At 40.1% G+C, this 15674-nt stretch overlaps 1 protein-coding gene across 1 annotated transcript in view; it reads right to left on the minus strand.

Moving 5' to 3' along the window:
• RELN (reelin) overlaps nucleotides 1-15674 on the minus strand; it is a 233623-nt gene that overhangs the window by 3690 nt on the left and 214259 nt on the right. Inside the window, exons 53-63 of the mRNA XM_017745972.1 lie at nucleotides 15216-15391; nucleotides 13873-13979; nucleotides 13228-13470; nucleotides 12534-12709; nucleotides 10883-10956; nucleotides 9921-10082; nucleotides 9432-9589; nucleotides 8405-8624; nucleotides 7211-7408; nucleotides 6715-6813; nucleotides 1742-1747 (exon numbers count right to left, since the gene is read on the minus strand). Of these exons, the coding sequence (XP_017601461.1) occupies nucleotides 1742-1747; nucleotides 6715-6813; nucleotides 7211-7408; nucleotides 8405-8624; nucleotides 9432-9589; nucleotides 9921-10082; nucleotides 10883-10956; nucleotides 12534-12709; nucleotides 13228-13470; nucleotides 13873-13979; nucleotides 15216-15391 (1619 nt within the window). The remainder of the gene's footprint in view (nucleotides 1-1741; nucleotides 1748-6714; nucleotides 6814-7210; nucleotides 7409-8404; nucleotides 8625-9431; nucleotides 9590-9920; nucleotides 10083-10882; nucleotides 10957-12533; nucleotides 12710-13227; nucleotides 13471-13872; nucleotides 13980-15215; nucleotides 15392-15674) is intronic.

Below are 15674 nucleotides of genomic sequence, written 5' to 3' on the forward strand. Positions count from 1 at the left end.
ATTATAGTATTTTATCATATTGCACCACAAAATCAGAGTAGGTCTATATTTTATTTTTTGGAATTAATTTTATATATTGGTAGGAGGCAAGCACTGTATAAGGGAGATCAATAGTGCTTTATAAAATCACAAGAAGAGTTACATAATATAGTCTCCAAGAGTACTTGCACATTCCTTGCATTTGGTGGGTGCAAAAATGCTTTCAATACTATTAGTAGTAATTTTAATTTTTATTTTTACAGACTGATTAAAGGCTTTACCGTACTTTTGCTGTTGTTTTCTTGTTCAAAACACCCAAAATGTGCTGGGCAGCATCAAGCTATATTAGGAATAGACCCCCTTCCATGATGGTGTGGTGGGAACTTTTGTTTCAAAATCAGTGGCAATTTGAAGACTGTTTTGCGAGTGTGTAATGGACTGGTCAGCACCTGCTGAGCCTTCTGTCTTTTCTGTGCATTTATTGAACCATCAGTCAACCAGAAAAGTTCAGATCCAAAGTAGTTATCTGTGTATTACTGATGGAGCACAGAGCAAAAAAACAATTAACAGGACTGACTATTGTACAATGTTTGACAGTTTTGAGTGCACTATTTAAAAGTAAACATAAGATAATACTGCTTGAATTTATGTAGGAAATTCTAAGAAACTTTCCAATGAAGTATCTGGAGTTGTGCTAGTTGGATGAAAGCAATATGCAGACTGTAACAGAAGAGCAAAGTTAAAACTATCTAGGGCATGTTCAAAAAATACCTACAATAAAGCAATTTATGAGAAGGAGTCTCTCTGGATCTTTAGTCTTTAGCAGAGCATTATGTTTATTGCATGTTTCCTAAAGCACAATTTGAACTACAAGGCTGCAATTTAAAGTTTATAAAAATGGAACATAGCCAAATGGAATGAAAAATACGCAGTACATAACCCCAGTATATACTAATGTCATTCATTATTTCTGTGTTTTTAATTGACAGGGCACAAAACAGGAACAAAATGGAAACAAAAATATTTGAATAACAAAATTAAACATGAAAAAAGCCTTAGAACACAGCAAAGGTATGTCCCTCAAGACTAAGCTTGGAGTAAATTTTGGTGCTGAATTACAAATGCTTTGTTAGGCAGGTACTGTAATGAAAAAAGTCAAGTGCTGTGACTGAAGTTCTGAGGGCTCCTATCAATGACAAATATTCTTTGGCTTTGGTGTAGTCAACTTGAACCCAGAGCTCAGTAATGTACTGGTAGTGTTATCTATTAACTGCAACAGCACAAAGCAGCTGTGTTCCATGAAATGAAAGAACTGCCTGGGGACACTGGTTTGGTGTCTAAGGGGCAGATGTGGCTGTGCCACCATGCAGATTGACTGACATACACTGCCTGGCTGTGGTTACATCTCTGTGGTCATTCATTACAGAAAAAAGTGGGAATTGCCCCTTGGCTGCCCATACAGTGCTCTGGGTGCTATCCATTGGCAGGTCTCACTGTACCCTATCAGAAGCAGAAGAAGGAGAAGTCCTTCCCCCCCACAGCCTTGGTGAATGTCCCACTGCAGTATGTCACAGTCTGCTGAACAGTTTCTGCTAAGTTTAACTTCCCCCAATGCTCACTGAGGAAGTGCTGCAGGATCAGGGCCCTCATGACCTATGTGGCACATCTCAGCATATAAATGATTTTTCTGCAACCCACCATTGACAAAATTTTGTAGCTAACAGAAACACACATTAAATACTGATTCAGGGAAAGTACTTACCTTATTCTAGTGTAAAACCAATGACAGCAAACAATGAAATACAACACAAGTTAGAAAATGCCTTTCAATGCATGCAGCACTGTGATTAGTCATAAAACCCTGATGAGGTTTAGAGGCAATATAGGACTTTTCGTCTCTTTTGAAAATAAAAATTGAACAAATTATTTCCTCAGATTTCAAATCAATGTTTAGATTTTTATTTTCTATAAAATTCAGCATGCACTTTTTAGAAACATAATAGAAATGTCATAGAAGCACGAACCGCATCATATTAAATTTGGCATAAATGTTGTGAATATTCAGATAGTCACCTAATGTTTGAACTACTTATGTTCTTTATTATAAATCTGTTGATACTTAATTTAAATGCATTTTTCAAATAATTGCTTTTTACTAAAAAATATGAAGCAGATGAAAATGCTTTTCCACATGAGCGCTTCTTGTTAAATATAGAATATATAATTTGTATTTTAATAGTCCGAAATAAGGATAAACATTCTTTGTACCAAATGCAACAGAAGTTCTCATTAAATCATTTGTGCCAAAAATGTGAGAATATCTCGACAATGAAGAGCATGGAGTGATGGCTATGGAGGGATTAATTCTGCTATCAGTTAACCATAAAATTGTAGGTGGGGATAACATTTCTTGCATTCCTTGCACAACATAAATTCCTTTGGATCAACGTAACAAGTTTTGGGGTAAAGAAAGCAATATCAGACCTTTAGTGTTCATCTTATAACTACCCTTTATTTCTCAGTACCTTTGACTTTGAATTAAGTTAATGAGATGTCTCTAAGGGCCTGCCCTATACACAAGGAAATGGCAGTTGAGTAATGCACATGCAAAGAAGTGTGAGGTGTGTGTGCAGTGGGCAGGCTAAGAGCTGTGCTTCCAGAGAAAATATGCAAATGAAATGCAGAGTTAGACATAGGCTCTTCTTAGGGCAGAAGTATAGGGGCACAGAAAAGCTCTATTTCTTAAGCCTGGGATAAAATACATTTTTATCCTAAGAAGAGCCACATGGAACACATGAGAGTTGTGCCCAAAGCTTTCTTTACAAATGGAGAGAAAAAACCCTGCACTAATGAGAAATAATCAGCACTAGCTTTAAAAGGGACTGGAAAACATAACAACTTGTATCTTCTCCCCACCACAGGACAGACATCAACTGTTGTTAAGTTGGCAAGATCAATTTAATGTATAACATTATCAACACAGGTATTTGGTTTCACCTGTTTAAAAGAGGTGCTCAATTAAAGCACCATTTGCAGCTGCATCGCAATCTTTAAAATTCTGCTTTTTAATGAGTGATTCAAATAGTTCAATCAAAAGTGGAATGATTTTAAATAACATACAAAAGGATCCACCTTTGGCCTTCTTCTATCACTGCCAGGTATTTTGCATGCATGTATAATCTGCAGGTTGATTTTTTTCCCCCCAACAATTTTTTTGGGAGCAAAGAGGAATCAAAGAAATGGCATCCTGAAGCCATGTTTGCTGGTGAGAAGGATGGTGGCCCTTGACTCAGAAATCAGTTGAACTGAACAGTGTCATGACCTTGACTGCGCATCAGCTGTAGCAGTATCTGCACTACGACTTGACAGCTAGGCCTGTGGCAGAACTAATTTCAAATCTTTGGATTGCTGAGAAGAGTTGGGCTATGAAAGCAGGTATTCACAGATCTGCCCCTGGGGTGAGCACTGTAGGGAGGAGCAGGGACGTCCCCTGTTTTGGATGGGAAATAAAATCAAGAAAATCCTTATTTGCTTTACATCCCTACAGATCAGCTCTCCCTGCTGGCAGGTGCTTTCCCTGCTTGCCCTCTTACTCCAGCCCTTAGTCTGCTCAAGGAGAGCATGGCTCCCTTGCCTGTGGGCTGAGGAAAAGCTGGCACAGCACCTAGGTGTATACCTGGGGGTGCAGGCAGTCAAGCCAGCACTTAGGCTGGGAAAATCAGACCTCCATTAGCCTACAGAGTAGTGAAGAAAACACAGGAAGAGATGTGTGGAAAGCCAGGAATTTATCTATGTCCCAAACCACACCTCCTAGTGTAGGTTGGCTCCTTGCTCTATCCCCTCAAGGGCTTGCCTGCTGCATCAACGTGGGTAAACAGGTCACAAACATGAAAATCTAGGACTGAAACCAGGGCCAGTGAGGATAGTTTTCATAGTTCTGGAGAGGTGTATGGGGTCTCATCCAGATGGGTGGTGGAGTGCAGGGTTGTAAGAGGACTGAACACAGACTGTGTTGGACATGGACCATCAACAGGTTCTTATCTAGGGATGTTCACGGCCTTCTGAGACAAGGCCAGAGTTCCAACAGAAATTACTTCCAATTTAGGAGGCACAGATTTTTCCTGAAGTATCCCAGCTTTGGGATGAATAAGCCAGACAGAAGCCTACTGACACTCCAATGGTGCCCTATAGAATGAATGGGAAGAGGTAATTACAGAACCCAGGTGAATGGTTTAAGTTCAGGCTGTGCCTCTGCAGCCCTGCCAGAGAGCCCTGGGGTGGCTATTGCCCACAGAGCTCTCTCCTGGCAATCTTGGTGGGAGGGAAGGGCACCCAGAGGTCACTGACTTCTTGCCTCTTGCTGCAGAGCTGCCTGGGAATGGGGGCTTGCTCTTCCCAGGGGCAGGCAGGGCTTCTGTACCTTTTATTGGAAAATGTAGGAATATTAAGAATGAAAGCTAAGTCCTATGCCTAGTACTCACAGTGTGAATTCTGGTAGCCCTGGTGTGTGCAGGATCATCTAGGGTAAGTGCTAACAGATACTGACCCATGCTCCCTTCTGATAACCTGAAGCACTCCATGGAGGTGACTGAATGTCTTCATCATTTTACAGGTGAAGAAACTGAAGTGCTGGGGATAAAGTGACCACTGTGAGGTGGCCAAGTGAAAGAGCAGAGCTACAGGAAAACCCATATGAGAGTATTTATTGATAAGGAAGTGTGTCCCCTTTCAGAAAACTTGTGGGTTATTCGCAGATAAATTTCAGGAGGTCTACAGAGTATTTTGATTAATTACAATGTGCAGATAGAACTTAAGCAAAACAGAGGAGTCAAAGGCATCTGTCAGGACTGAGCACATGCCAGCATACGAATCAGATGTACCATGGCATGTAATTCTGCCCTTCCTGAGAGCAGCATGTCTCATGTGTTGTAGTTAGCAGGGAATGGAGCTCCACATCTGGCCTTCGGGAAATAAGCTGTAATGGCACCGTGTTTCACAGGACTTGGTAAGGGAGAAATCAGTCCAGTTTGGTCTGTCTTTGTGCACTGTACCAGGTGTCACTTGAACAGGGTGGAAATCCTCTGTCTCTAGCCTGATATTTAGGGCAATTTTCAGAAGAGCCTTAAAGCTCTTTAACAGGACTAAAATAATAAAATAATAGAAAGGAGGAGGCACTGTCTGCCCACCTGGTTCCTTCTCTAGGCAAGGTGTGATTACTTGCTACGGCCATTGCAGTGTAACATATCTCACGACTTCTTGTTACCACTCAACTTGTGTATCTAGTCTACAGCCTGGCAGATCTCATTGTCAGAGAAGTTCTCCACATTTCAGCCTCAGAATCACTTTTTAAAGATCTGTTCTATTCCTACTTACGGTCCCTAATTCAGTGCTTGGATTGATGGGTAACATTATACTTTATTTTTTTTCTTACACAATTTGTTCTGTTCATTTTATTTTTAATTGCAATGTAGAAAGACATGTGAATATTTTAGAATGACCAGTTCCCTTTTCCATGGTTTTCTAGACCGTGAACTTCCTGCAGCTCATACTCTTCCATATCTTTCCTGATGCAGCATCATACAGCCATTGATTAAAACAGAAACCATATCCATCTCTCTCCTCTGTTCCTTCCAGTTTTAAGTTTAATGTTATGGAAGCAGAGCCCAGCAAGGTGTGTAAAAGCAGCGGAGGGTGTAAAGTTACTCAGTGTTGGGACCAGTTTGGTTTGGGGTTGATATGAGTGCCATGCAAGCTGGTGCTTCTCGGTGGAAAGGAGAACAGGACTAACTAGCAATCAGACAATTCATTTTTGCTACTGTTACAAAACATTACTTGCAGTGTCTTTGCTAATTCAGAAACCTCATGGCTATAATTACACGGTCTAGAGGTTATCTAAGCCTAATTTCTTCACTGCTGTTTTTTAAATTGTTCAATAAAAAGAATGTTTGAACCTATCTATGGAGCAGGCTCGCCTCTCTCTGCCAACCACTGCCAGCGATGAGTTCCTGCCCAGGAAGCCACTAGAATTTCACTTCTACTGGAACTAAATTGTTAGAGAAAAAGCAGGTCATCTCTTCATGATGCAACACAGGAAAAACGGGTTAGCTGCCAGCGAAACCCATCTCAAGAATGGGAGAATCAGGAGGGTGCAGACTTGGTAAAATCTTGACAAGGGGATGAATATAGAGCTCGGACCATAGGAACCTGATATAGTGAACCCTGTTTCTGAACAGTATCCTTCTTACTAAAAAAGGAAATGAATAAGGCATTAGTTGCTAACACGAATTTTTAAGAGGCACAACAACATTACTTTGTGCAATGAACAATACAGAAAAATCTTTTGTATCCTTGAAAGGATATAGATCAGCCTTACACGGCAGCACAAGGCTGAACAGGAATATCCTTTCTTAGGTCCCAGCAAAATAGTTTTTTAACAGTCATTGCTGCATTACAGGACCACAGCAATACTTGGAGGTGATAAAGCCCCACTTTCCCTCCTGCATTTTTCCACAGTGCACAACACACCCCCCTGCTGTGCCACTTACTTTGTGTTCATCTCAACTACTGACTTGCAGTCAGGGCAGAGCATCAGGAAAGATAGGATTTTAAAGGTTTCCATTTGAGAAAGGATTCCCTGGGCCACAATGGTTCTTACTGAGCTTAACACCCATGTCATGCTGGAGAAATTTCAGTGCTTTCTGAGGTGGGGTGGGATGAGGTGAAGCTGATACTCACAGGACGACTTCTACGTGGTCCAAAGCCCACTGATCATGACCTGTTCCGTTGTGACGGGGCTGCCACCAGCGCAGTAAGACTCCTTTCATTCGTGCCTCCCTGTCACACAAACATAAGAGCCTGTGAGAGCTGCAGACTACTGGTGTTTTGCATATCCCTATCTATCCCCAAATGGGAACTGAGAGCAAAGTCACATCGCTGTTTCTATGTCACTGAACATCAACACATTGTACGTGTAAAACGTTTAATGGTTAAAAATGCACATAGATAAGGAGGATTTTTTCCTCATCTAAAACAAGTATTCTTTCTGTTTTTCTTTCAAGTGCATTGATAAACACTAGCCTGGAATTTCTTAATCAGCCTTCCCTTTAAGTCATCTTCTTTGCCTACCCTCTTCATCAACCTTTTTTTTTCAACAGTGATGCAAAGATAGGTTATTTCTTAGCAAAAATGTAACTTGTGCATTTAGAGGTAATGAATGTGACTGGGTACTCACAAGGGAACGTTATAAGACACTCTTTGGGCTTGTATAAAGTCCTTTGGCTGATGCTGTGCAATTACTTGCCATGTAATTCCATTATTTACACTGTACTGGAGGAGCACTGCCTTGTCTACAGTGTTAGGATCACTCAGATTGGTATTGCAACTGTCTGTTTGTGAAATACTTCCAATTTGCAAAACAAACATGATTTTGCTGTAAAACACAGAGAGAAAAGGTATTTTCAATATGCAAAAGTATTCAAACAGGAATAGCATTTCTAGGTTTATTGCAGTTACCTTATCAAAACTTGGAGCATTTTCAAGAATCATTACTTTAACATGCAAAATAAACTGTTTGCATATCTTTAAAACACAGCTCCCCTTTCAAAATAATAGTTTACTGTGTGTAACATAATGTTGCAGGCAGTAGATCCAATTTTGCAATATATCTGCACAAAACTGAGATGGATAAAAATGCAAATATGTAAATGAGTGTATGAAAAGTTTAACAAGGACAAATAAAGGTTGAATATAATAAAGTGCCTAAAAATATATATCAAATTCTTCCTGGGTGTTCAAGTAAGAAGAGAAGAGCCTGATTTATATCTGGCCCATTGGCCAATTCATCCTGTTTCTAATCTTGCTTTGGACAACTAAATATAAACCAGTCCTGAAAGCTGTCACTCTACTAAGAGCCAGCACAGGCTGGTTACATTTGTTTTTCCATGGCCAAAGAGGCTCAGTAGATGGAAAAGATACTCCTGTTCGTTGCCAGGTGAATATAATTCTATTTGACAACTGAAATGGGAAAATGAGCCTGTAATTACTAAATAGCATCTTTAGTCATAACCATCGTGGAGGCCCATACAAACATGGAATTTGTCTTATCAGTTCAGGCACTGGTCCAGGCAGTCTGGTGTCCAGTCTTTGCCAACAGCTTCATTGTCAGTGCTGGCTTACATAGACAGGGCTCTGTTGGGCATGATGAAAACATTTGACCTTTTCATCTGACATCCTCACTCTCCATCTCCCAAATTGAAGTCACAAAGCATTTTGCCAACCCTAATGTTTCCTGCCAGCCACATCCAACTGCATGGCACAGCCAGGTCAGTCCATCCTCATCAGTACTGGCTCACATGGCTGCACATACATGTGAAGAGTTTTCTTTCTCATGAATTGTTAAAAGAACTGTTTAGGCTCAAAGTACTACCTTGCTCGGGTGAGATCCAGAGGCTTGGTCACAGCTTGTCTTATTTGACATCCATTAAAGTAGAGTGAATCTCCATGGGCGTAGGGTGCCAGCTGTCCACATCCATTCCCTATCACTCCCCCCTGAATGGTTTCCCAGTTTATTTCAGTGACTCTTTCAGATTCAAAATTATCTTTAATATAACTTGGAAGATCATGGCTGAAAACAGAGCAGTCATCACCTAAAAATGGCACAGTGAAGTTGTAAAACACACAAAAATGGAAAGAATGGAGAAAATTGAGTTACAGGTCATTGTAATTCCATTTAAGGTTGTGGCTCAATATACAGTGTGGCTCAGTATACAGCCTGAATATATTTCAGCAGATACATTAATAATGTGCACATTGATATACAGCAGTTATTTGTACAAAATTGAGGCTGTGAGTCTTATTTTTACAGCAGTATAACTTCAAGAACTGCAATACAGCTTCTCCTGTTTTGCATTGATGCCAACAGGAGAAACCTCAAATTGCTGGTTGAAGGCAAATATGTTTAAAAACTCGGAAGGGATCTGATTTTATAAAGTTATGAGGCTCTCCTGGAAGACATTAAACACTGGCTCCACTCCCACAAAGCACTTAGAGTTTACCAAGGGCACTCAGGTACCATTAGGCATGTGCTTAGCTGCAGTGAGGGGTTAGAGCAGAATACTCTGTCCTGATGGGGCACGGAGTCCCTTATAGATGCCAGTCACCAACATCTGGATACCATTTGCGCATCCTCTAGGATGCACCCAGAAGGATGTTCAGGGGTGAAAGCCAGTTCTGGGTAATCAATAAAGGCTGGATGGACTTTACATACAGTGCCAGATAGGAGAGACTGCTGACTCAATACAGTTTCCAGCTCTGACAAATTATTAATATTGAATTTGTTACTCAGACATTCCAGTGATGAATTTGGACATGATACATAATTTTATCTTTTTGTTTAATTTTGAGCTAGATTAGACTGTAGTAGAGGTACAAGAGAGAAATTGAAGAAATGGAACCTTGGTATCCTTCATCACAGATGCAAATGGCTCCAGTCGTGCAATACCCATGGCCACTGCAGAGCTTCGGGCACGCTTCCCCGATGTACACGTGATCGATTGCCCAGCTCTGCTTCTCTAGTTCTTCTCCCTTCTGAATCCACCTGAACTGAGTTGCACTGCAAATATCAAAATCCAAACACTGTATTACAATATGTAGCAATTAAACACATCTGTACAGTGATGTTCTAATATACCAACAGCAAATGTAACCAAAAATGTCATATAGGGGGCTGTGACTTCAATAGTTGGAAAGACCCACCCTGCTACATCATTGGCCGTAGTGACTTATAGTAACAAAAAACCTCCTGAAGAATATGAGTTATGTATCAGATCTAAATCCTGCAATAAGGAATCATTTTTAATTCACCAGTTGTTCCTAGTAAACCGTGCCAGCAAGACAGCTGTCATTTTACAGATCCACAGTGAGCTGACCTTTCAGTAACCTACCTGGATGAGACATGGTCAGGCAGCTGGATAGTTATTCTTCTCCACATGGAGGTATTGACAGAGTTATAGATGGTAGCTTCATGGAATTGAAATGGGGAGCAGCCAATGCTATTAGATGAGGAAGGAAGACAGTGTGTCTGGACAAGTTGCCATGAGTCTGTCCTGTGGCAAACAAAAAAAAAAGAAAAAAAAATTTAGAACCACTGAAAAAATAATGAAAGGAAAACAGGTAATTTCTAAGGGTCATGACATTGCCTGTCTTACTAAACAAACACAAGAGATTGTCAGCAATAGTTTCCATGCTCTGGAGCCACAAATAAACATGAGGTGAGAGGCTGAAGCACAGGTGCAGCCAGGGAGGGTTTGAATGTTGTGGAATCGTTGGTGGTGGCACTCCCAGCAGTGTGGTACATACAGCTGCTTGAGGCTGCATGACAGAAGGATTTATTTAGGAGGCTGCTTCTTAGCCTCTTTCTTACAGTGTTCAGAAGAGTCCCAATAGAATTTGCTACATTTTCACCCACAGTCATTTGAGCACAGAATATACTTTCATTTTTACAAATTATAACATGCTGCTATTCTACAGCACATGAGGCAGTGTTATTGTTAGCTAAAGACCAATTTGGAATTAAATAACTCCCACTTCATTACAGCTTGGTCCTGTATCCTACTAAAACACTTTCCTGGAGATGTGTTTTCCTGTGAGCACATTTTTAACAGGAACATGCTCATGTCTGTAACTGCAAGCTCAATGCCATGAATCTGTCAACATCTGGGATAAATTATAAAGAGAATTTATGGGAGTTATGTAGACAAATCCCAGTGCTTGCACACCGGCTTTGTTCAGATTCTGTTACAACATGAATACCAAAGTAATTGCTTTAATAAATAAAAGCTCACTAGGTTTTTAATGTCATACTACTTTTTTTTTTTTCAGGTCTGTGTATTCTGCTGTCATTTACCTGGCATCCTTTGTATACTCCAGCATCACTGAGTGGAGGTCCCCACAAGAATTTGCCTCACAGCCAACCACGATCTATAGCACAAATAAAATCAACTGCTATAACAAGTCAGGTAGACATTTAAAGTGATACATAATCAAGTTATGTTCTTTTTTTTTTTCTTTATTGGGTGTATAAGGGATTGTAAACTTAGAACTTGGGCTAAATCCATCAAAAGTGGATGGAAAATAAAAGACACAGTACTTCAGGTACTGCTTTTACTTAAAGAATTTTACTTTCTTGCTACTTTTATTTCCTAACAGAATCCTAACACTTCATTTCTAAAGTCCAAATTAAATATCTAAACAAACATTGTTTCTGAAACAAAAAGATATGGTAGTTCCTTGGCATTTCCAAAAGTGAAGCACCTATAAAGTTTAAAATTCATAATGATAAACATGTGGACATAAACTTTAAATCAGTCCAATTTAGGAACAGAATTATTCTGAATATTTAATACAATAGATATATTTGTTCCATATTACAGTAGAAAGATTACAGCACCCAGTATGCATTACTGATTAGATAGTAAGATGCTAAATTTCAAAACCAAACAGAAGCCATGCTAGAGCTGAGTTTAGAAATAAAATCTTTGCTGTGAGTCGTGAAGAAAGAGGGGGAATCAGGACAGAAAAACTCTGCAATGAGAGTTTAGTAATATGAACTATTAAATGCTGATGGGTTATCATAATTTTGGTCGTAAAACAGGAAAAAGAAGATAGGCTGGGTAAAATAAGCATCTTGGGAAGGGTCTTGACATTCAGTACTAAAAACCATAAGAGACTTCTCTTGTATATAATTTCTTTGGCATGCTGAGTGGGGGAAGCAGTGCTTTAGGGATTATATTAGACAGTCAATATAAAATAGGTAGTGAGTAGAGAAAAGGTGAAAATACTGATCAGTGGAAGATGGAAAATTCTGGAACTGTCTTGTCAAACAGAAGAGCAAGAAAAAAACCATAATAAGAAAATGGATTAGTATTTTGATAACCCTACTTTCATGTTAGTCCCTGGTTTATTTAAGACAGGGTGCTTGAAGAATGACCCAGAACATTTCTGGAAAATAACTACTTGTTGCCTTTGGCCCTGTGTAGAATTCTACCTTAAATCAAAGCAAAATACTCAGAAATGTTTCTCGGATTGTTTAGGTCATTTGCCATGACACAAGTAAGTAGAAGGGGTACTTCTACTTGAACACACTTGCATTTTCCATATGACACTTCTCTCCAGCCTGCTTCTCCCTTGCCTTTTCTGTTTCTTCACGAATTAGGGGGAAATAGTTTATTCTGCATGGCATCTATTCTCACCTTAGAAAATAATTCCTACTGTATCTGATGATCCAGTCATTTCAGGAAAAAGATATTAGACCTCCAATCCCTCTGACTAACCCCAAAAGCATACAGACAGTCAGAATATTCTGACATTTTACATTCATGCAGCCTTTCTGGTTCTCAATACCTACACTTCATATTTTCCTTTAATTGCTGGTAAAAAGTCACTATTAATTTATTCATCCAATCGAGCATCCTAGTTGGAAGAAGAATAATTTCTGGACACACATTAGATGAATTTTCATTGTGTTGTTTACTTTGGAGAGAGAGAACATTTCTTACTTTAAACTGCATCATGTATCCTGGCTGTATAATGAGCTCCCTGGAGGACAGGATGTTGTGTGTTTTATCCTTTTTCTTATTTGGCCAGTAGAGATGGAATGATGGATTTCCACAGAACCCTGCAGTTCTGACTGCATTAGGGTAAAAGCTCCAGTTTTCTTCATGAGAAGTGCCTTCTATTAAGATGAGTTAAATACAATTACTGCATTGTCTTGGTAAACATCAAGGCTTAGTAATGAATCCACAGAATCACTAGATAGAGTACTTTAGTGATATAGACACTACATTTATGGCATCTGTAATGACACACAGCAAGCTACTAACAGACATAATAAAGACAATCATTTCAAGAGAGGTAATTAAAATGTTTAAATAATAGTACTTTTAAAAAACATGATGAAACAAAAGTATAACACCAGGAATTTAAATGAAATTAATTGGGTGAAATAAAAAAATTTATATGTGTATATATATGTGCACACATACATATCTGAATATACATATATATATATAGATATATATTTACACACTTCTATTGATAGCATGAAGAATAGCACATAAACAGTATTAGTCTACAAAATGAAAAATTTGTAGCGCTAAAATAAAAGACAGTCTGCTTGCAAGCTCTCAGGGCTCAGGTAAGATAAGAACAGATAATGCCAGACAACAGGTGAGCTGTGGCAGCCTATTTTACCATCATCAAACGTATCCACCAGCTGGCTGGGGTTGATCTCTGCTCCCCCGATCAGGATGTTGTCCAGAGCCCACTGCGCCCGGTCGGGGCCGGGCACCACGATCCCGTTGCTGAGAGTAAAAGGCTGCCACCAGCGCAGGCGGGTGGTGTTGGTCAGGGCATGCTCGGGAAGGAGGATGTAGTCGTGCCTCACTGAGATGTACTTTTGATAATCCATCTCATGGAGCAAAGTCCAGGATATCCCTATAATGAGCAGATGCAGGTTTAGCAATAAGCATATGGTAGAATATTCTAAAGAATTAAAGTAAGATAATAGGAAATAAAAAGTAAGAGCTATGTCTTCCGATAGAGCTTAACTTCTAAGGATAGTTGGCAGCTGTTACTCACTGCAAGAGTAATCTTGTAATTGTAAAAAGGAATCAACTTGGGTGGAAGCCACTGATTACTGAAATAAGGCAGGAGGATTACGGAAAACTCGTGAGAAATAGATGGAAATTTTAGATGGGGGAAAAAAACTTTACATGGACAAAAATAACTTTACAATTAAGAATTAGCTTTTTATTTTGGATCTCTGACAGCTTCTCAGATATTCATGGTGCATGTATACAGAACCATAGCTTAGCTATAACTACAGTATATACTTGCCTCCATCAATGGAATAGTCTAGCAGCACTCCCTCCTTTCTGCAAGTCGGTCTGTGGCATGTTGTCATGTTGTTTTCACTCCCAATTCTCCCCCAGTACTGTAGAAACCTAAGAGTAAATGTATATGATCACATCTGTTAGACTTGCACAAATAGTGGTTGCTTTCTGTTTGCAGACATGCTGAAATTGTTCCAAATGCCAGCATTTTTAAGCAAGCAACATCGATGCACAAGTACTACAAAGGTTTCCAAAAACATTGCCTAGTAATTTTCATGGGAACCTCATGGAATTCAGCTAAGAACTGCCCCTGGGAGGGACTAACCCATGGCAAATGTACCAGCCAGAGACAGACTGGATGGGAGCTGCTTTGCTTAGAGTTCCCTGGGAGTCCTGGTGGAATGGGAGCTCATCATGTGTTAAGGTGCCCTTGTATCAATGAAGGACATAAAAGAAGTTGATAAACTGAGGCAAGGTCAGTGGAGGACACTGGAACAATTGGGGCCAGAGCTCCGAGCTAGTGGTCATACACTGAAAAAATAGGAAGTTCCAAATGGATTTAACGGGGGGAAAAAAAAAGCAAAAAAATCACTCTGAGAGTAACTGAACACTGGTACAAGTGTTCCAGTACAGACAGACAGTAGGATCTCTATTCTTGGAGGTTTTTAAACATCCAATGGAACAAAGTCCTGGACAAACTGGTCTGAATTCAGTGTTACCTGGCTTTGAGCATGAGGTTGGACTAGAGACTCCCTGAGGCCCCTTCCTTCCTGTGATTTAGCAAACTTGCAGAATTTCAGAAGTCAGAGTGTGTGGCTTCATTAAAGCCATGTGGTCAAGAGAAATGATGCTGAAGTTGTCCATGTCATGTCCTTAGCTTCTCTAAACTGACAGAGTTCCAATGCTCTCCTGATATGTCATCCTTTCCAACAGCATAGTAGTGGAAAGGATCTTGCATGGGCACCAAAGAGAGGACAACCAGCAGAGGTTCTGCTCTGAGCTCAGTGAGAGACACAGCTGGTGCCTCCAGGAGTGATGTCCCAGTGACTGGTGTCTTGCCTCTTTGCAGGACAGAAGTTGCTGATTCCAGGACATTTCTGGACAAATTAACCTGCTGATTCACCTGGACATGTCAGACCCTTTCCACTGTGCTAGGGTGAGCTTTGCTCTCTGTGACTCATCTGAAAGCATCAATGCCTTGAGAATCGTAATCTCATTAGTGTCTGTCTCAGGTAGTGCTATTCTTGTGGTGGCCTAGGAATTCCCTGAGCTACCAGCTATGCTGCCTGCTGATTTGCCAGTGTGTGACAGAGTTCCCCGTGACATTGACATGGCAACATGACCTACTTTGCCCCTCGCAGGTCCAGATCTTGAGTGACAGCCTGCCTCACAGTTGGACCTCCAAAATACAGAGTTGTGTCTTCTGCGAGAATTCCACACTCGGTACAGGTATTTCCACCTTCTAAGGACATCCATAAATCTGGTTTAATTTCTTCATTGTCAAAGCGCTCTTTCAGGAAAGTCTGTAAGCCAGGTATTTAACATAAAGCACAGGTAAGTAAGATTTTAAGCCTTTTTGATAACCACAGCTGTAACTGACCTAAACATGTTTGAAGGGCTCAAGAACACTGCAAATTTTTCTCAGGGTGACTGAACATAATCCCTTTTGGCTGAGTATTTGGCCACTTGAACTGAATTAACTAAATGTGAAAATATATTAGAGCTGGATTTTAACATATTTGGGAAGCAATCCGGCAAATTAAAATTGGCATGTGCAAATGAATGGGCATGTTGGGTTTGTGTGGC

Source organism: Corvus brachyrhynchos, unplaced genomic scaffold, assembly GCF_000691975.1.
Source record: "Corvus brachyrhynchos isolate BGI_N302 unplaced genomic scaffold, ASM69197v1 scaffold239, whole genome shotgun sequence".
NCBI lineage: Eukaryota > Metazoa > Chordata > Aves > Passeriformes > Corvidae > Corvus > Corvus brachyrhynchos.